The sequence below is a fragment of the Misgurnus anguillicaudatus genome, chromosome 21 (genome assembly GCF_027580225.2).
Source record: "Misgurnus anguillicaudatus chromosome 21, ASM2758022v2, whole genome shotgun sequence".
Classification (NCBI taxonomy): Eukaryota; Metazoa; Chordata; class Actinopteri; order Cypriniformes; family Cobitidae; genus Misgurnus; species Misgurnus anguillicaudatus.
Genome location: NC_073357.2, coordinates 50,001,060 through 50,023,614, shown reverse-complemented (window position 1 = coordinate 50,023,614; position 22,555 = coordinate 50,001,060). Strand labels below are relative to the sequence as shown.

The 22,555-nt window shown below is 36.9% G+C and overlaps 1 protein-coding gene across 5 annotated transcripts in view; it reads right to left on the bottom strand.

Annotated features, from left to right (window-relative positions):
* LOC129449278 (protein phosphatase 3 catalytic subunit alpha) overlaps positions 1–22,555 on the bottom strand; it is a 113,399-nt gene that overhangs the window by 29,110 nt on the left and 61,734 nt on the right. For all 5 annotated transcript variants that reach the window (XM_055212071.2, XM_055212065.2, XM_055212069.2 and 2 more), the window contains exons 3-6: positions 10,790–10,914; positions 10,568–10,679; positions 9,977–10,122; positions 3,691–3,830 (exon numbers count right to left, since the gene is read on the bottom strand). In XM_055212071.2, the coding sequence (XP_055068046.1) occupies positions 3,691–3,830; positions 9,977–10,122; positions 10,568–10,679; positions 10,790–10,914 (523 nt within the window). The remainder of the gene's footprint in view (positions 1–3,690; positions 3,831–9,976; positions 10,123–10,567; positions 10,680–10,789; positions 10,915–22,555) is intronic.

The following is a 22,555-nucleotide window of genomic DNA, read 5'->3' as shown; positions in this document are numbered from 1 at the left end:
GTCAATACACGATAGTATGGTTTATCGGCGCAACCCTAGCATGAACACAACCCTACAATGAAAAAAATCCACCCTCTTCTTCTTTTCAATCCACATTAAACCAAAGCACTCATTAGACATGCTGATTTAAATCTCTTCTTAATGTGACATCACACTGATAAAGGGACATATCATGAAAATATCTATTTTTCCATGTTTAAAGGGCGTTTGCCAGGTAAAATTTTTCAACGAATTTGTGCAGTTTGCTTGTTGATAATAAACATTTAAACTGTTATCCATTGTATTTTATGTTGTTGGGTATCACAAAACCCGAAAAAGTATGAAAAAGTACAGCGGTTTGCAATGATTCTCCTTTCCCCCACAACGCACTGTATGACGTCACGCTGGGGAGAGAATTTACCAAAGCCGCCTTGAGAGCATTGAGAATGACTAGAGAAAGACGAGTAAAGTACAGTTCTGATAGCGCAGATAATAGATAGATAGATAGATAGATAGATAGATAGATAGATAGATAGATAGATAGATAGATAGATAGATAGATAGATAGATAGATAGATAGATAGACAGATAGATAGACAGATAGATAGACAGATAGATAGACAGATAGATAGACAGATAGATAGACAGACAGATAGACAGACAGATAGACAGACAGATGGATAGGCTAGTATAGAGAGATAGGCAGACAGCCAGATAGCATAACGTTAGCATATCTTCGTGTAGAAAGTAAACAAACAATTAACATACTCGTGCATGCTGGCTTGAGGGGGTCCATGATCCTGCCTTAAATGGGTGTAACTTTATGCGATCTTCAGCACAAACGGTTTTGGCAGCATGCCTCTAATCCTTGAAGGTGAGTGAAGCACGTCACGTCTGTTTGCGGGTACCAGCGACCCAAACGCACTCACTTTCTTACAGCCAGTAGCGGAATGGCAATCGGGAGAGTCTGATAATAGTTAATTTCGAGTTATATTAGCAACACCGTCTGGCGGCGTGATGTGCGGCCGGTTCCCGCAGCCCGCTGGTCAAACTGTGCAGCCTCTCTGCTCAACAAAGTATATAAAAGTGCTCAACCTGTTCGACAGGTCCAAACATGTACAGGATTTATAAAAATACGGTGATCAATGAGCGGTTCCTCCTCAAATGGCATAGCCTGTCGTGATGTAAAAAGCCGCCGAACGCCTGTTTATTACAGTATGTAACGTATGCGGTCGGATCCGAGTGTGCTGCAGCTGCTGACTGCTGCTGCGTATAAAATGATCGTGTGATTCGTTATAATCGCATAAACAATATAACAAAGCATCCTTTTATTTCACAAAACAATAAATTTGAGATATTATTTGATAGACTAGTAAGTGTGGATTAAGGATGTTTAAAAATCTCTAGCCTGGTGGTCAGGACATGAATGGAAAGTTTTATTTATCTCCACATATATCATAAATAATAATTAGCATGGTAACTTTGCAGTATAACACATTATATATTTCCTCCGATGTATATATGATTTCCAAATTATATACGTAAGTATTAAACAGCAATAAATGTCTCATCTATCTCTATGGCTCTGGCTGAGTCTTTCTCCACTTCTCCCCAACGTGACGTCATCGCAGAATTGCGTTAAAAAACCGTTAATACCAAAAACGTAAAAAAGTGGTCTTTAAGACCATTTTTGAGACATTTTAAAAATTATACACATATCTTGAGTGATTTATGTACCCATTAATCGACAGTGGTGGTTAACCTGCAACACGCACTTTAAGGACTATAATTGGGTCCCCAGTGCTTCTACCAACTGAGAAAATGTGAAAAAGATCAACCCAGTAACTTACTTTTGGTAAACCATTCTCTGCAAGCATGTAAAAATATGTAATTTGACTCCCCTTGTGATGTCAGAAGGGGATAATACTACTCCTTAATCTGCATTATCCAACCACTGCACTGCTATTTAGTGCAGATATCAGCTCATTTGCATTTAAATGAACACACCCAAAAATGGTACATTTGCTCCCACCTACAAAGTGGCAATTTTAACATGCTATAATAAACTATCTATATGGTATTTTGAGCTAGAACTTCACATACAAACCCCAAAGATTTATTTGACATCTTAAAAAAGTCTTGTAAAATGTCCCCTTTAAGGGAAAAGGTTTTATTAATTCACCAAGGTTTTTTCACTTGTATATGGGGTCTGAACAATGTTAAATTCTGGCCATGGTTGTTTGTTTGGATAATGACTTGCATTAGTAACATTTGGTTTATGGTAGAAGCAGCCAGAACTTCATCACAGGCTATAACTCACTAGAGACTACTAACTCTGCAGGCGTACCCTTCATCAAATGTGCCAATATGTGAGATTTTCGATTTAGGACATTTTTATTGCTGGCCTACTTGTCTCCTCTTGCATCCAAGATGTCAACAACTTGCAATATCCTTCTGTTTAGCTATTTTAAAGTCACAACAAAGCTTGGAAGCACCATGTCCTATTACAATGAAGTTACATAGCATACTCAGAAACATATCTTTTAAAATGACTTTCTTTCACAACCTACTGCCTTCTAAGGCAAAATTATTACAGAGATGAAACCTCATTAGCGAGATATTTATGTATTAAAAAAAATCTACACAAGTAGCAATTCCATATGATACACAAACAGACTTAATGCAGTGCATTCTGGGATTGCTTTATCTACAAAGGAAAATGTGATACTGCACAGATTCTAGCCAAATCGTATGAATTGTTTAAATTTGACATGTATGCGTGTGCATGTTGGTGTTTCATCGCGGAGTAATGATTTTTGCACAGCGTTTAACTCCTCGAGCAGCATAATTACATTGCCTACCTTTTGAAACAGGTTTCATGCTGGCTGTGCATGTGCAATGCCTTAAAATGCTGCCTTCATAGGCAATTCACTAGGTTTTGGTACAGAGCTAGTAATTCCTTGTACCCCAACAGAGATATTTGCATCAGCCCTGCTGTGGGTGAAGTTGCTTGATAACTAAATTCAAAAAGCCAATTTCATTCTGCTGCCATTCTATATCAGGCATGCGGATGACATTTCCTCTTTATTGAAGCGAAGCCAATGCACAACATAAATCATCTTTATGTAACAGGCACTTGCAAATCAAACAATGCAGTTCTATTGGATAATGGGTATTACTCTGTATATTCATGCACTCGTCTGGGCAATTTCTATTCTGTGATATAGAGGCATTTACAAGATGTAGATGAGGAACAAAACAAAGGCAAAATATAGTTGATGTGAGTGCCCAAATATATATATATATATATATATATATATATATATATATATATATATATATATATATATATATATATATATATATATATATATATATATATATATATATATATATATAATCATTTTAATCTAGCATTTAAATCTATAGCAGCAAGCCATAGTGGCTGTGGTTAATGTAGGTGTATGGTATAGTGTCTTCAATTTTTATGTACTGGAAAATTATTTTTGCCGTTTTAATTCATTATGCTCATTTTCAACATTTCTAGCTTTTGCAACTGTCCTCTTCAGGGTTACATAATGTGTACAGTAAAAATTACAGGTGTGTATTTTTGTAAACCGAGCCTGCTAATGACTATCAGCATTGCCTGTCATTATCTAAAGTGTTTGCTGTTTTTCTGTTAAAGTTAAGGGCTTGATAGGTGTTTGGTACCTGTAGAAATAGGAGCAGCCTCTCACTGTGTTGTGTGTGAAGTGTTCCTGGGTCTTCTCATTGCCAAAGTCCTCAAGTGGGTCCGACCACAGCAAGTCACACATTGGTCCATATGCAGGGGGCTCTTTGAATCTGTCTAACTGGAAAGGGAAAATATACTATATACTACTGCACTACAGGGTTAGATAAATACAAAGATAAAATTACATTGTTAACAGATAGCCTTGTTGTAGAGACATTAGTCTATACCCCTTACGAAACACTATAAAAAATAAATACCTAAAGGGTTAGTCCACTGAAAAAATTAAATTTTTATCGTAAGTCACTTACCCATGTGTCGTCCTAAACCAGACACAGAATATGCTGGCAAGTAATTTGTGAATTTATACAGGCTGTTTAAGTATTGTTTACAAATGTTTGCATAAAGGCTTTAATGAAAAAGCTGGAAAAAAAGAAGCATGTGCTGTATTCTGCTCTTGAACAGACACTGAAGGACCATGGAGGAGAACAAATTGTTGAAAAAACATCTTTCATTTTGTTTTCTTTGCGCACAAAAGTGTTCTTGTCGCTTCATAATATTATTATTGAACTACTGATGAAACTAGGGCTGTGCCGATACATAATTGGCTGTTCCCCATTAAAAAGACCTGCTTGAAATCGATAGTGTATCGCCAGGCTCCGATTCTGTGTTTCATGCACAGCTTGTGCGTGTACTACGGCTCTGTGATCAGTAGGAAGTCCTTATCAATCTAAAATCACTATGAGTTTGAGTCGTTTATAACGTGCATTTAAAAAAGCTACACTCGCCAAACACAATAATTCAAAATATTTTTATTATAATGAAAATACCTGAAACAATCTGAAAAACAGCGATATAAATATTCCTTTAGACATTTCCTGGAATAGTGTTTGGTATGCTACTTCTTCTGTGGCACAAATGGCGTTTCTGCACGAAAGCGCCCTCTGGCTTTTGGATGTGGCGGCATTTCACCGTAATTCATTCAAATTGATTAATTGAGAAAACGCGCATTTGCACGATTAATCAGCAAAGCCCTAGATGTAACATGGACCTTTTTGGCGATGCCTTTCATTCTTTTTTGGGAAAAGACTTGGGACTGGTTTCATCAAAAATATCTAAAAATGTGTTCTGAAGATAAACAATCATTTAGAAGGACACAGGGGTAAGTGATTTATGATAAAATTATCATTTTGGGGTAAACTAAACCTTTAAAGCATTTTAAGATATTGCCTAAAGCAGTGTTTCCCAACCACTGTGCCGTGGCCACAGCTGCGTGTGTCACTGTCATCAATTCCAGCCAGGATATCATTTGTGTTCAACAAAACAAGATCAAGTTTCACATTAAATGTGAAAACTATGTTTAATACGCAAGGAGTAATTGACGATGGGCCGTTGAATTATGGTGCATTATTTTTCAATAATTCAATGGCCTGGAGTCAATTATTTCACTTATACTATGGTTCCCACACCTCAAGACATTGATCACATGATATATTTAAAGGGATTAATCCGGTTTTTGTACTTAAATTTGTACGCTATTGTGAGTAGGAATATTTCTTTCACGTCTCATCCAACGGCTCTTTTGCTTGTTCCAAAATATCATTTTAAAGCTGGCAATGTAAGCTTGAGCCATTGATAGCATTGTAATGCAGTTATTAATGAAGTTATTAGAAAGAGAGCGACATAAGCCTCTTTCACACAGTAATTCTGTTAAATTACCATGAATTTACCAGAATGAATTTACCAGTAAATACAAAAATGTGCTGTTCACACATGCAGTGACATTCCGTCTTTTTACCAGTAAGACATTCACACATCAGTATCAATTTCGGAGAGAAAAGCGGAAGTTACCTGTGGCGCGCGGCCGGCGAGCTCCGTCCGTGTCGTATTTGTAAACGGCGGGTTATGACTTAATATCCACGGTCCGTATTTTGTTGTTTTCACATCTGTGGCCAGTGGCAAACGGTCGCGAAGTTGCTCGTGACCAAACAACATTGCGTTAGGCGGCGTCAAACGGAACCTGCGCGTTTGCACATTAGGCTTCACAGATGGTGTGCTAAGGACGTCGGCAATTTGGCAATTAGATGGTAAGCTGTTTTAAACAACTTTGGCGAAGAAATGTGGATGTTAACTTCAGGTGTGCTCGACTTTTAAGCAACATGTGTGTGGAAACGTCCGTAAACAGTCTGGGGGAAACCGCGTCACCTGTATAAAAAACTTTCTGATTGGCCCGCCCGATCTGTCAGCGCGGTCTGACGTCATCTAAATGCCGGTAATGCTATATTTTTCGTTCACACACAGCGCTTACCGGCAAATTACCGTTAATCTTACAACCTGTCTTACTGGTAAATTGGGAGCACTGATTTACCGGAAAGGTTCTGTTCACACATGACATGTTAACTGCAATTTACCAGTAAATTACCAGTAAAGACTGTATGTGTGAAAGGGACTATTGACACAAAGAGAGAAAGGAAGAAAAAGAGAGAAAGGTTGTGTGAATGAGGCTACCTCTGTGCGTCTCTAAACAGCGCTGTTATTGCCGTCTGTCATGTTGTTTTTGTAAGTCCATTATTACAGTTAACTATGCGAAGTAATATGGTCAAGAGAGCTGCCTGGGACTACGTTCGCTGTGCATTTCACAAAAAATAATATAAAATAAAATAACCCCAGAACGTTCAACAGCCAATCAGATTCAAGCATTCAACGGACCCGTAGTTTAAAGTATAAAATTTCAGTTAAACAAGTCATTTAAGCACGAAAGTGGTGTTTGTGCCGTAGGATTTTTTTACTTATCAAAATTGTGCCGAAGAAGAAAAAAGTTTGGGAAACACTGCCCTAAAGACATCTGCACTGTCGTAGCTATTAAGGACTGAAACTTCACAGTTGATGTTTTTTACATGTCTGTTTTGATAATAACTTGAGCATCTAATTAAAAGTCTTAAAAAGACATTTAATGGAATGTATATAAAGTATATGCACTATTGCATTTGTCCTCTAAATTAAAACCACAATGAACTATAATTGCTTTGCGTAGATGATAAAAACTGAATTGGTTAAGGACTTCCCCCTAATCTTCAGTGCCTTTGATTTCAGTCCTGATAACAGCTAAGCTTTATTAAAACGAAAGTTATGTTGCTTGCACAGACGCTATGCCAGCCATGTTTAAATGAGAGAAACCCAAAATAGTGGTTGTTGGAAATAGAGCTATTCAATTAAAACATCTGCCTGAATGCAGAAGTAATTCTTTTTTTACTATTTATCTTATGTTTACGAGTTAATTTTCAAGACTTCTCCAAAGGACACAAAAGAATTTGGAAATTAATTGATTCATTGATTCAGTGGCTTGAAAACCTAGCGAGCTTCCTATGTAGGCAGCATTTCTGGACATGCTCCCAACATAAAGTCTGTTGTATAAAGTACTCTAAGCTTTCTAGCTTGCATACTTTTGGCCAAATGTAAAGGCATCCTTTGTTGAGAAGGCAATCAATTATGACTTGCATTGATTTCAGTGCAAAAATTGTTGGCAGACGAAGTAAGAAAAACGTAAATTATAGTCATACTTAAAATTCATTCATAGTTAAAAAGTATTGGTAAAAAAACTGTTATGCTTTCATAAATTGACAACCTTAGCCAGTATGCATTTTTATGCTCATCACAGTGTTGCCTAGCCATTTGTGGCTATTAGTTGCTTGTGTATGAAAACTGTTCCCATTCCTACTGACATAGATCTATTTTAGTTTAGATGCTGCTTTAGTAGGCAGTAGACAACAAGACAGCTCACCAGGCTTAGGAGACAGCCAAGGTTTTCTACAATAATTTTAGTTTTCATTTCTTTCTTTATTCTGACTAGAAGACTCTGGTTTGGGAAACACTTTGGTTAAGGAATGGACTTGATTAGCAGTTTAAATAAGAACGCTGATTCATTTGGTCTGAGACTGACCAAGTGTTATGGCCATCTTTTGCAATAACAGTGACTACACTGCTTTTCATTCACAAACAGTTCTTTTTATAATTAAACAAAAACAATAATCTGTTTCATATCATATACAAACAAAAACAGGTGTTAAAGGCGGGGTGCATGATCTCTGAAATCACCTAAACAAACACACCCCTACCCCAATAGAATCTGGACCTTCTTTTGAAAGACCCGCCCCACACATACGCAACCCAGGCAACGATGTCGGTTAGTAGACACGCCCCTTACTGCCGATTGGCTATAATGGCGCTTTTCCATTGCATAGTACTCCACGGTTTGGTTTAGTTTGGGTCGGGTCAGCCCACTTTTGCGAGCTTTTCCATTGGGATCACTTCGTAGTACCCGATACTTTTTTTCGTACCACCTCGGTTGGGGTTCCAAGCGACCCGAGCTGATACCAAACGTGACGCGGAAACACTGTAGTTCACTGATTGGTCTGAGAGAATCGTCATCGGCGCCGTCATCCTATTATGTAAAATATTAGCTTTAGCTTAAGGCTTGCTGCTAGCTTGCGCTGTCTCGAGCAAACATGTTGTCATCTGTGCTCTGTTTTAAGTTTCCAAACACCCTTTTAGCGATTAAAAACATCCACAGGTTGTGAATCAGGAACACATAAAAGTTTTTTCCAGACTTGCAGTTGGTGGCGGCACATTCGCGACGTGCACGTCAGTATTATTTATGCTTTAATGCAACTTCATTGAGGCTCAGCGGAGCGCCGTCGACAGACGCCACGGGTGTTTGAACAGAAACTGTTATGTGAGACAGAGGTAGTTATAAACGCGATGTGCAAAGTAAACTTCTATTTGTGGTGGCCAATTTTAATTTTGTGGCGGCACATTCGCGACGTGCACGTCAGTATTATTTATGCTTTAATGCAACTTCATTGAGGCTCAGCGGAGCGCCGTCGACAGACGCCACGGGTGTTTGAACAGAAACTGTTATGTGAGACAGAGGTAGTTATAAACGCGATGTGCAAAGTAAACTTCTATTTGTGGTGGCCAATTTTAATTTTGTGGCGGCACATTCGCGACGTGCACGTCAGTATTATTTATGCTTTAATGCAACTTCATTGAGGCTCAGCGGAGCGCCGTCGACAGACGCCACGGGTGTTTGAACAGAAACTGTTATGTGAGACAGAGGTAGTTATAAACGCGATGTGCAAAGTAAACTTCTATTTGTGGTGGCCAATTTTAATTTTGTGGCGGCACATTCGCGACGTGCACGTCAGTATTATTTATGCTTTAATGCAACTTCATTGAGGCTCAGCGGAGCGCCGTCGACAGACGCCACGGGTGTTTGAACAGAAACTGTTATGTGAGACAGAGGTAGTTATAAACGCGATGTGCAAAGTAAACTTCTATTTGTGGTGGCCAATTTTAATTTTGTGGCGGCACATTCGCGACGTGCACGTCAGTATTATTTATGCTTTAATGCAACTTCATTGAGGCTCAGCGGAGCGCCGTCGACAGACGCCACGGGTGTTTGAACAGAAACTGTCATGTGAGACATAGGTAGTTATAAACGCGATGTGCAAAGTAAACTTCTATTTGTGGTGGCCAATTTTAATTTTGTGGCGGCACATTCGCGACGTGCACGTCAGTATTATTTATGCTCTAATGCAACTTCATTGAGGCTCAGCGGAGCGCCGTCGACAGACGCCACGGGTGTTTGAACAGAAACTGTCATGTGAGACATAGGTAGTTATAAACGCGATGTGCAAAGTAAACTTCTATTTGTGGTGGCCAATTTTAATTTTGTGGCGGCACATTCGCGACGTGCACGTCAGTATTATTTATGCTTTAATGCAACTTCATTGAGGCTCAGCGGAGCCGTCGACTGACGCCACGGGTGTTTGAACAGAAACTGTCATGTGAGACATAGGTAGTTATAAACGCGATGTGCAAAGTAAACATCTATTTGTGGTGGCCAAGTTTAATTTTGTGGCGGACTGATAAATAAATAAATGTATGGGAATGAACAAGGACGCTCTCTCTTGTATGATGTCACAACCGTATGCAGCGCAAATATAACGACACGCCTATAATTCCTCCCACTGCGAAGTGATACTAAACTCAATGGAAAAGCTAACCACGCCAAAGTGAGGTGAGCTGACCCGACCCAAACTAAACTAAACCGTTGGGTACTATGCAATGGAAAAGCGCCATAAGTGTGTTTTGGTAGTCGGCCCGACTCCAAAGTGTTTCTCAAAAATCACGCATCTCGCCTTTAACAGAATGAAACAAAAACTGCCACATTAAACAAAAAAGGATGCTGCTTTGTAAAACACATACTTTTCTGATGTCATCAAGGTTTGTGATTTCTGGGGACAATCCTCCATGCACACACAGGAACTGTTGGTTCATGAGGGCTGCCAGAGGAAGGCAGTCAAAGGCATCCATACACGCATCATACACCCGCTCTGAATACTTAATTCTACCTGTCAGGGTTGGAAGAGGAGAACCAATTTAAAAAAAGAAAAAGAAAATGGCCACCGGTCAAAGCAAACATCAACAAACACTCTAACTCAAACGCTGTGTACTAGCCAGAGACGGAAAGTCTTTAAAAGGCCATCCAAACACTTCCAAAAGCGCCTTAAAATGGGGTGGAGGCTTTTTTTGCCCCTATCCAAAAGCAACACGTCTGACGTATGTAAACATTACGGTAAGCCAATAAAATTTCTGACTTCAAATACTCAGCCAGGAAGTGGCTTTGCTTCTAACTAGAAACGTCAGAAAATGAGAGTCGTTGTATGAAAAATGATGTGTGACCAGAACAGGCCGTGTTTATTTTCCCATGCATGACAGTTTACTTTTAGCTCAATGCAACAGGCGCAGTTTTATGTGTGACGGTAATCGGTTGATGTGGGTGGCGGTCATACTTACATTCCTGTTTAAAAGTGAAATACTCTGTTAAATGTCTACATTCGTGGTTCCCGCGCAGCAAAAACAGTGTTTTGGGGTAAAGGATTTTTAAGGCCCATAGGTACAGCACACACTGTGGGGAAAAAGGATTAGTTTGTTTAATGAATACTATTGATGTAATGATAGCAAAAAGGCATTTATGTATCGTAGCCTAAAAAAAGTGTATTGCACAATGTTACTTACTTCTATACTGAAATAACCTCTGTCCACATAATCACCCAGGAAAAGGTACCGTGTGCTGGCTGGAGACCCTCCTACTTCAAAAAGCTTCATCAAGTCAAAGAACTGGCCATGGATGTCTCCACAAACTAGAAAAAGACACAACATAAAATCCTTTAACAATTTTGAAGGGAAGTTTTTTTTTAATCATGATAGTTAATAAAATAATTTCTTGCATTTGTTCAGAGTTTTATACGTGTATTATATATGTGTACCACTTATGGACTTTTTTTGAAGTGCTCAAGGAAAAAAGGAAAAAACACCTGCATGTGTGCTGTGTAAGGGCTTGAAAAGGCACAGCAGCAGAAATCCATCGTGTTTCTGACCAACAGTGCTGTCGGCTTTTCAAATGTGTCACCTGGCCTCTTGTTTTATGAATAATAAATAAATCTGTACTGCGTGGGCTGAAAAACAGCTTTGTGTAAAAACACATGTGCTGGCCCCTGGTAATATATGTTATTGACACCTTAACAGAGCAGGTGGGGGAGACTTGCTGGTGTGAGCTATGTATATACAAAAAAAGTTCAAATCCACCTTGGGATTCACACTTTGACTACTGGTACCCCCCCTTAACAAATACAATACAGCTCTCTCATCCAACAATGTTTCTTTGTATGGGTGATTCTCACGAAACCATTGAAACACCACGGCACTAATGATTTTAGCTTTAAAATGTGTAATATAGTAACATTAAAAAGCATCAGAATTAACACAATACTGTGTTCTACCTTGCACAATGTGTAATTTCAACATAAGAATTTATAATTGTAAATTTTATCTCATTTTCTGCTGAAATTCTCATTACCGCAATGTGTCCGGCTGTGTTTGAACATGCGTTATGTTGTAATTTAATCAAATGAACACAAAAATATTAAGAAAAAAAAAATACATGGATGTTTTGCTAGACTACTTTAGATGACAGAAAAAATATTTACTGAATATTCATGTATAATAATAATGAAGAAAAATTTGGAAAATGATGTGTCCATGCTTGATGTTCTCATCCTCCGCAACACTTTTTGAGAACAGTTTAAGCACACATACAGAATTTTAATAAAGTTTGATTTTGAGTGACCAAGCACATGGACCAGTTACTTCAAGATGGCTACCAGGTAAGATCATTTTTTTTACAGTTGATTTGAAATATTGTCTTGTCAGAATACTTACACGACATTTTGATTATCATTACCGCAACAGATGCTTATCAAATGTTAATTTAATTAATAGAAGCATAATACTTTGATTTTAAATGCATGTGCAGAATCTCCAAATTATGTTCTTTTAGGTTTGTCATGTCATTTTGAAAATATGTCAGTGTTGATGTTTTCTGACTGTTGCGTTAATGAGATTTTTTAGGACAAATTTTTTAAATTATGTTACAAAAAGTGATAAAGGATAAGTAAAAGTTTTTAAATTAATGTTTCCATATACTCCAGACGTTGTTTTTCAATGTCTGGTGGGAAAAAAAGTAAATTTAAGCAATTTTTACTTTTTCATCCTTGACATTTTTAAAACCAAGTTCTCGTGAGAATCACCCGTATATGTCTCTGTGCTTAGACTCTTTTAACTTAAAAAATAAAAAGAAATAATGCTTGAAAAACATTTGCAATCTTCCATAATATGCATTTAATACATATTTGAATACTACAACAGTCAAATGAATCATACTAAACCAATAGAACTGTGGTCGGAGATGACTTAATATAGATGAAGGGTCTTGATAGGAACAACGAATGGAGATTTAACTAAAATGCATCTACTATAACTGAACATATTCACAAATCGTAATTTTTTGTTTTTAACAAAAACAGACACATTTTTTTTTTAAATAAACTGCCTCCAAAATGGCAGGAATTCATTTTGCTGTATTGTAACAGGCAAATAATTTTTTTTTTATTTGCAGATATACAGATCAGATCTTAACAACGCATGCTATACACTGGTGATATTTTTGTAAATCAATCGTTGTGTCATCTCTAAATATACTATACAGTACATGAAAATGGAAAGCAAACATGATTTTAAATATGACTCCTGTAGTATTACTTTGTCAATAGAAAACTAGAAATGATTTGTTTGTTGATGTTTACAATGGATCACATCTGCCTTGCATCCTAATAGCCTGCAGGCCCACACGCAGACATGCACATTCGGCACAGATGCTTTTCTGACAACAAGTAAATATGAACTGTTGTTATGTGGAAAATAAATAATAGAGCACAGATGCAAAAGCCACTAAACGCCAACATTAGATAATGATATTAACTGGAGGCTCTCGGCACATATATGTCCATATCAAATCTGCTTAATCCCGACCTTAAAGGTACAATATGTAGTTTCAATCAATGCCTTTATTCATAAATATGTCCTCATTGGTGTCAATTAAGGCTGTCACAAAGATTAAATAATCGTCTCATCGCGATTGTTTGTCCTCATTGCGATGATTTTAGATCACCGCAATGATTGAACATCTCTTTAAAAAACACAAGGGGGAGCTGCAGCGCCTGTATAAATGAGACAGTATCAGATGCCGCTCCATAACTGACAGTGTAATGCGATACATTGCAAAGCAATTCAATAAAGTGGAAAATTACAGCATAGTGAAGGATGCTATTCTTAAGGATCTGTAAGGAATTAATTTTTTTTGCAGCCACTACAGACACGTGGTCCAGTACTAATATGACCTTAGTAGGATTGGCTGCTATTTAAGGCCTGTTCTTGTATAGTCAGATTATTTTGAAGACATTTTATTGTGTTTATTTCTTATGGAGAATTTTCAGTTTTTGAAAGATAAATTTGTGTGAAAATTATTTCATGAACAAACAAAAAATTATGAGAATTAAATGTCAAAGCAATAAAACAGATTAATCGTCATAATCGCCAAAGTCCTAAAACAGCCAATTAATTGGCATAATCGACACAATTCGTTAGAAAATTAACCGTCAGCCAAATTTCATAATCGTGACAGCCCTAGTGTCAAAGGACCTCTGACAATGATCTGACTTTTCTTTGTAGTATTTCTTCTCCTTATTTGCATTGAACGGTAAGTCCTAGAAGGCTTCCATGTCGTTACGCCATATTGAAAAACTATATTAGCATTGAGGGACAAAAAGCACTAGCCTAACGCAACGCGTTTCCAAAACGTGTTTTTTGTTCAGAACACGTGAACCAGCTGAAATGGACAAGGAAATCAGCGAGTACATAATGGCTACCGTATTGGAACACGCATTTGGAAAGCGAAGCGCTAGAGAGCACTATTCGTTTTAATGCAAAATACAACTTCACCACTAGATGGAAGAAAATCCTACTTATTGTCCCTTTAGCCATTCGGCAATATTGGTTTGTTGGCAGAATCTGCTTAACGGCATGCAAATTTGTTCAGCAAAGTCCTCTAAGTGCACGGAAGATGAATTGGATGACTGATGCCAACGTGGTTCAAATTCAAACTTTTATCTCTTGTGAGTACTTGGACCACAATACAACCCGAATGTGGCAGTCACATGGATCACAGCGCCCCCTAATGTAGGGTTCAGTTATTTCATTTTTACATTCTGACTTACATAATTTGTAATGCTTCTAGTTGCATGTTTAGTGATTTTACAACTTTTAACTATGCACTCAAAAAAAACATTTTTTTGCACCTTGTCTAATTAACTTAAATGAAACAAGTTAATACAACAAAATGTTTTATTTTTTTGGTCTCAACCTATTTTTATAATGTTCAATCTGCTTAACTTTAAAAAAAATTACATGAACTTAATCATTTTATATTGGGACCACATTAATGATTTTTGTTGCTATTACTTACTGGGCCGTGAATCTGTATTTCCCAGCATGCTTTGCATGCAACTCCCTTTGGAGAGTAATTTTTTAAATTAAGTGTTATTTTATGCATTTTTAGGTAAAGAGAAAGACTTTATAGTGTTTAATGTTGGTTTATCTTATTGATTTAGAAGAGTTTGTGTTATATTTTTACAAATTGTTTGGTTACCATCGTGCAGAAGAGTGGCGCTTGTGGTTAAGTTGTGGATGTGACGTACATACTTCTTTAACTGTGTTAATGCCTGTTTGAAGATCAATCTCTTCTCACATGTTCATCCAATGTGTCATTAGCATGCTAATGTGTGCTTATGCTAATTAGTATTATATAGAAACTGACAATTGGTTTAACTAGACTTTTTTGCTTGATTGAACTTGTTTTGTCTTTGTTGAACAGACCAGAATTAATTACGTGGAAAAGTTTTCCTTAACTGAATTAAGTTTATTGAACAAGATATTTTTATGACCAATGAAAATATATTTATTAAGTTGGTTCAACAAAAGATTATTTGTTTAAATTAACTATTTGTATTCTTGTTGTACAAGCCAAAATTAATTTAGTGGAAACGTTTTCCTTAATTCAATTATGTTGAATGAACAAACAATTTTTTTGAGTGTGTATTGTCCAAAGAAGTGGATTTTATGCAAAAAAAAAAAGGGTTCTGCAGCGAAAGTCAGTCAAAATACCATTGTTTATGCAAATTCATGACTAATTTAAGATCCAATGGATCTTGCATTTAAAGCACTGTATGCTATGGCAATCCATCAAATGATCAAAAAGTTTTTTGTTATGATGAAATTGCAATGCACAAAGATGATATATTGTATCTGATATATTTCACTATACAAACTCTACCTCTGAGCCACAGTTTCCAGATGTTGGAGTATCAAGTGTTAAACTAATGTCTTTAATGGAATATTTTTTTGATCTAGCTTGAGAAAAGTCCATCTGTTATCCAAAAGTGACACGAGCCAATCATGAGTCAGCTGGTTAGTTACATTAACAGTTTCTCTCAGTCAGTATTTCTTTCCACTACATGAGGAATACAGTGGAATTTCAAAATGATTGCTAAAGCAAGTGGAACCACCACTGACATTTAATTGGCACACTTTGTTGGATACACAGCGAAATGATTTACAGCTTTGATTTTGAGATCTACATTAAAGTCAGGTGAAGTTGAGTTTAAAATCAGGATAACCACATATAATGGTTTTCTAAAACAAACATTGTTTCTGTGACCTCAAAATCATTGTTTCCAATAATTGCAGCGTACAACCCTTGAAAGATACTTGTGCTAGCTCACTTTAACTGCAGGAGTAACCGAAGGCCAGATACAAGTCCTGTTGTTTCCTTTTCCTGGTATTCAGGTCAACCGCAACTACTCTGATGGCAAACATTTTAAGGCCCATATTAGATTACTTTTCATCTAGACTTCATTGTGAAACACACGACAGCTGGAATTAAGACTATTCAATCAATGTCCAGAACCAAAACACCTTTGTTTTGATGTAAACAAATTGACTCCTCCAAAAAGTAAAAACTGAATGCAAAAATCCTGTTGTTTTTTGGCTACACAAAAAATACTGAAAGAAAAGAAAAATGATTTTAGGTGGAGAGAAAATGCAAGAAAGTGCACAAGACCTTAGCCATCCGCTCACGATGACATATGGTGTCATTCCGATACAAATTGGTTTCTTGCCGAAAATTTAAAATTTTTATTCTGCCAGGTATTTATCTACAGGACACACATGCATGGCTCGGTCTGTATATGAGCAGCGTGTCCCCTGTGACCAGGACAGTTGAATAGTCAAATGTCTTCTGGAATTGTCCAATTAGCATCTGTTGAAGAGACTGCGGCAGGAAGCAATTAGGCAAACTTATGAGACCCGAGAGACATCCCTCACTGGAGTGAATCCGAGACATGACAGCCGTAAACCTGCCCTTTAACTCAAACCTCTTAAAGAGGCTTAAATCAGTAAAATCTACATAAATGTCTGAAAAACATCTGTATCTTTTCCATGTTAATGGGAGTTTATATCCAAACCAGCCGTGACAGCGATACAAGACAAGTGACAGTGAATGTTTTATTAGAAATGTTTTTTATTTCTGCAACTTCACAGAAGACAACTCCCATCAGAGCGATATTGCTTTTATACAACAGTTCGACGGCACACGTTTGAAAAAAGAAAACTAGAAAACAACAACGGAGTTATTTTAAAAGTCTCTTTGTTTGGGAACTACTTTCTTCCGCCACGGATTTGAGGGCGGCCAGAATTCGGCTGATTTGAATCTCATAATAACTCAATGGACGGAATATCCGTTTCTTTATATTACCGTTTCTTGGACACAAAGTGTAGTTTCAACATTCGTTCAGACGAGAATATATATGTATTATATTTAAATCTTCAGTCGATTAGTAAAGATAGCGCCTGTTTGAACGTTTGCTTAGAAAGATTCAGTACGCGAGAGAACCAAAGCCATGAACGGACGTCAGTGTTCACTCGCCCCGCTGACCACCGCCCTCTCTGGGCTACATCTCTGACAGGGATTCCCTGCCTCTGATGTTGGCCCTGTCTGTTTTTGATGGTCAAAAATGAGATCAAATAAGCAGTATTTGGTGTCATGATCAAACTATTACTTAGTTTCTTGTTCATATTTAATGTTTTTTGTGTTGTTATTGTTTTGGCGCGAGGTAAAAGCTAATAAAACTATACTTATATAATGTTACTATAGTTTATATACGAGCACTCGCTTTAGACTTTGTTCTTGTCAGTACTATATAAAACAGTTTTCTTTATAAGTGTCAGAGAGATGTTTTTTGCATGCTGCTTATAAATATATCAGTGGTGATATCTCATAACGTGTTTTAATAGTCACATCACGATAAAATAAATGATCAATCTCCACATTTAAAAGCTGCGGTGCTCACCTGCAGTTCCACAGTGTTTTCGCGTTCTGAGGAGAGAGATCGCTCCAGAAAAAATGATTGTTTACATTCCTCTTTCCAAGTGTTAATCGTCCATACGATGTGACAAGACATTACTCCCAATAAGTTTAACGTAACATACAAGAGCGCTGATCTCTCCCTCTAGAAAAAACGCAATTATGCATGATTCAATGCAAGTCCGCGTATTGATGCATTTTTTAATACACCACACTTTCTCCGCATAAATTGCAGATTTCTGCTCCCAAAATATGCAGGGCTTGCATGATTTCATAATCCCTGCATTTTCGTAGCAAAAAGTCATATATCTTAGCAGAAAGTTGAAAATTTTGCATTTACTTGTTGTCCTGTTGTCATGGGAATGTTAAGAAGTGACGTAATCATGCGACATAAACATAAATGAAAAGCTGCAAAGCTGCAAACCGTTTTTGCAAGTTTACACAATTTCATAGCATAAAATTGCATAAATATCCTGCATATTCGGCTTTGACATCATACCTAAATATAGGAAGGGAAAACGGGAGATGTAATGCAACACAAAATGAACTACGGATGAGAAAAATCAGGCTCCCAGGTTAAAAAAAGGGAAAGAAGAGAAACGTGCAAAAGATAAAAGTATGCATGCAGCTATTAAAAAAAATATATAATAGTTTTATATGAGGAGACTTCATAGACTTTTGTAGGTACAAACATCTGTTGTGGGCATTTTTTGCATTTTATCCAATTTTTTTAACATTCATACCATTACTGGATTTATACCATATCCACCGAAATGTAAAAGTATATCGGTGATAGAAATTTTGGCCATATCATCCAGCCCTAAAGCAACACTGAACAAATAACTGTATTTCACAACTGTGTTTCTGTTACTGAGAATGTATTTTTATTAAAATTAAATTGTTCATTTACTAATTCAATATCTGTATATATTTTTGATTTATTTATTAAGCATGTGTAGGACAGAGGGAGATCTCTGCCTATTCATTCTTCAAATTGTTTGCATTTTTTATTGACTTTGTGACACGTCTTGTGTGAAGAGACACATTGCTTGTTGCAGAAATCTTATCGTGATGTGCCTGGTTAGGACACAGTGTTAGAAATACGCAAATATTGCTAGTGATACATGCAATTGTATTCATTCTTGGTTCAAAACTGTGAATGTAAACTTCAGGATATTAATCTCCATGTTTACTCTATCAAAAATTATTGACTTTGTCATTACCATTAATCAATTATGATAAACTATTTGCTACAAATAAATCAGCTCATTTTGCAATGAAGGTTAAAATCTTTCATATCATCCTCAACGACTATACTGCAAGGCCACAACATACATTACCTCGCTAACCCCGTTTGATCTCTTAGCCAATAGCAGTCAAACCAGTGCTTACCATCACCATGGAAACATCGCTTATCGGCATGGAAACAGCCAACCAATGAAGTTCACCTGAGCGGTGCAACTTTTGCACTGACTGTTAAGTACAAGTCATCAAGCTTTCACTGTATCTCAACCCGTTTACAAAACTATATTTTATTGGCATCTAAATGCCTAAAGCCAGTTTTAATAAAAATAGTAGGTTTACAGAGCAGAAAGAACAATCTATATACATAAAGAAATCCTTTGAAAAGCCGGAAATGTCTGGAATTTAGTAGCAATATATCACGACTGAGATAATGGCTACAACAAAGTAGTGATGGACTGCTGTGGTGTTTAGGTTTATTAGTGTGCACTTTGTGCATCTGTAATATCCTTAAAAATCAATGTTTCATCTGGAGTTGTTCTGACTGGCCGAAAAGCAAAACGGAAAACCAATGTGCAACCCGGTAAACAGCATTTAAGTAAGGCAATAGAGCATAAAATAGAGCGGAAATAGGCCTCATTTTACGTGAGAAAGCTACTCAGACAAAGTGTGACAGACGGTAGTGAAATGCACATCATCTCAGAACACCGCTGGTTGTGTAATACATATTGTCAAGGCAAAGTTAAGACCACACACTCATTCTAACAAACACAGCGGGAGTCACGACCAGATCCTACATAAGATGAGAGAGTGGGAGTGCATGAGAGGGAAGCGAAGAGATTGTTCTGACTGCACACCTATCAGCAGGCCTGAGTGTGGGTGAAAAACATTACACAACACACATCCACTTGCTAACCTACATAAGGTTATCACAGGGGCACACACACACACTGTATATACACACGTTGTACATTTAGTGCACACCCAAAGCACCAATAAACAGACAACACACCCACAGAAACTGCGCAAAAACAAAATCAGATAAAGAAAACATTACAGTATAGTATCATATGAATGGAATGATGATCTTGTTTCAGTTGAATGTGATGGGGAGAAAAGATAACAATGAAAGCAATGTTTTCTCTTTATTTTGCTGCACTCATACAAAACATACAGCAAAGTTGTCTGATTCACAAACAAATCACTTTTATCAGCTGATTCTATCAATGAATCATCTCAAAAGAATTAATGAGCCATTAAATTGAATCATTTCACTGATTCCACTGGTGTGATTATTACAAAGACATTTGCAATACCCACTGTCAATATTATGGGTAACACTTTACAACACTCTAATGTGGCATTCACACCAGAGGCGAAAGAGGAGGCAAGCACGAGTGATTTACATGTTAAGTCAGTGCAAAGACGCAAATAGGCGTGGTACCCGTTTATGGTGCGGCGCGAATGGCGCGTTCCGAGCGGATTGAGCGTTTCTGCAGCAAACACGCGAGTTGAAAAATCTGAACTTTGGCGGATATTCGCGGCGCGTTAACCAATCAGAAGCTTGCTCTAGTAGTGACGTGATTACAGGGAGCAAGCGGAGTCACAGAAGCCCTTCCCATGATGCGAATTTCCGCTTGAATGTCTAGAATTTAACGTGCAAATGAAGCGAGTAAACTTAAAATGTTCAAGCGTCCAATTACGCGCGAATAGCACATTTTGTTGCCTCTACCGTGGCTGGTGTGAACGCACAGTAAAAATAGGTTATTTTGACCCATGTTGGGTAAATATTGGACAAAACACATGCTGGGTTAAAAATTACCCAATGTTGGATTGTTGTTATGCAACCATGGGTTATAATACTATATATTGTTATATATGAGTTTCATTGCAAAACAAGACAAATCCGTTTTTTAACATTTTTGTCAAAACATGTTTATTATTATGTTATCATGTTATTATTTTGTTTTTTAAGTTATGAAGATTTAAATCAAAACAAACCAACTGCAGTTGAATTGATATTAATTGGAATGCACAACCAAAAAACGAGATTTCTGAAAAATTAAATGAAACTCGTTTTGCAACGAAACTCTTCTAATGGTGCATTAACTAATGTTAATACAGGGTTTGTTTGAATGCTTGATTCTGATTGGCCAGTCGTGACATTTGCAGGTTTGTTAGGTAAGGAATAATTGATGACGGGCCATTGAATTATAAGAAAATAATGCAGCAGAGTGCCGTTACACTGCAGGTGTATTATTTTCGAATAATTCAAAGGACATTTATTCCGCTTATACTATGGTTACCAAAAATATTGCTCCGGTGCCTATTTTTAGGCACCAAAGCACGGCAGGGCTAGGCACGACAGGGCTGGGTGGTATGGCCAAAAAATTATCATACATTTTTTCCCGTATCAGTCGATATTGATAATTATCACGATAGACGACACATCTTTATTCCTGTCAAATTTAACAGATTTTTGCTCAAGAATGAAAGTTTTAACCAAGCAGTTAATTATGTTTTTAAATAAATTTTTAATTTAAAGCATTACAAATACTTTCCAAACAAGTGATTGAGGTAAAATATGAATTAAAATATTACTAGTAAAATCAATATCACAATGTTGTCTTAATGCCCTTGCTGCTAAGTGCCTGCATCAAAAATGCTGCATTCCTTCTTCTATGCACAATATTTAGCTGCACTGCTAATAAATGAATAACTTGCCCCATCGTGACTACATGCAGTCCTGTCTCCATTTTCCAAGCATGCCTTGTTTTGTTTACTGTTGGTTACTAGGTTACCAATACCACCATCCTTCGCTCAAACAACTTGATGGAAACGCACCTAATTCGCATTTGTTTGTTTTTTTGTGTGCAAATTTTTAAAAGATTTGCTTCACGGTTGGATAAAAACCCAGCTACTGTCGCTCATTTTTCTTACTCCACTCCTCAAAGTCTAACTAAGTGAGTAACACTGTGATTGTAAACCAAGACAGCGTGCGGCATCCAGAAGCGCAGTCTGTAAAATGCCCACACAGCATAATGAAAAAAATTATCAAACGTTCATTATCAAACAATATTTTTTTTTTTTAAAAAAGAGAGATTGTTAGGTATCGAATTATCGCCCAGCACTAGCACACAGTAACTCTGATGTTACTTAACAGTAACAACTTTTGATTTTAAAAACATATTGATAAACGCTGAAAATAACACAAATGAAAATAAATGCTGTTGAAATATTGTTCATCCACTGTTAGTTCATGTTAGCTAATGCGTTAACAAATACAACCTCTTATTGTGAAGTGGTACTATAATATGCAATAATTTGTATAAAATGTATAATCCAAACAGAAATGCATAGTACATTGTGGTCTCATCCTAGGCTTTTAAAAGATATAAACGATATAAAAAAAGATATAAAGTTTAAAACGCTCACTACTATAAATGAAAAAGATGCCTAAACACATGTTTCATATTTTCTATATTCACAGTAATCACCCATTTTATCTTTGCTGCATGTACATTAAAGCTCACATATAAAAAACACACTTTCTTTCATGTGCCTTGTCTCAAGGACCAAAGGTATTTTTGAACAGCCTTATTCATCGTTCTAGGAATCAAACAATAATATACAACAAATCAATACACCGATGGTTGAAGGCAACACTAAACAGGCTGCATTTGTAATTCCTCATGTATGGTTTTGCTCCAGGTGTTAATACTTCA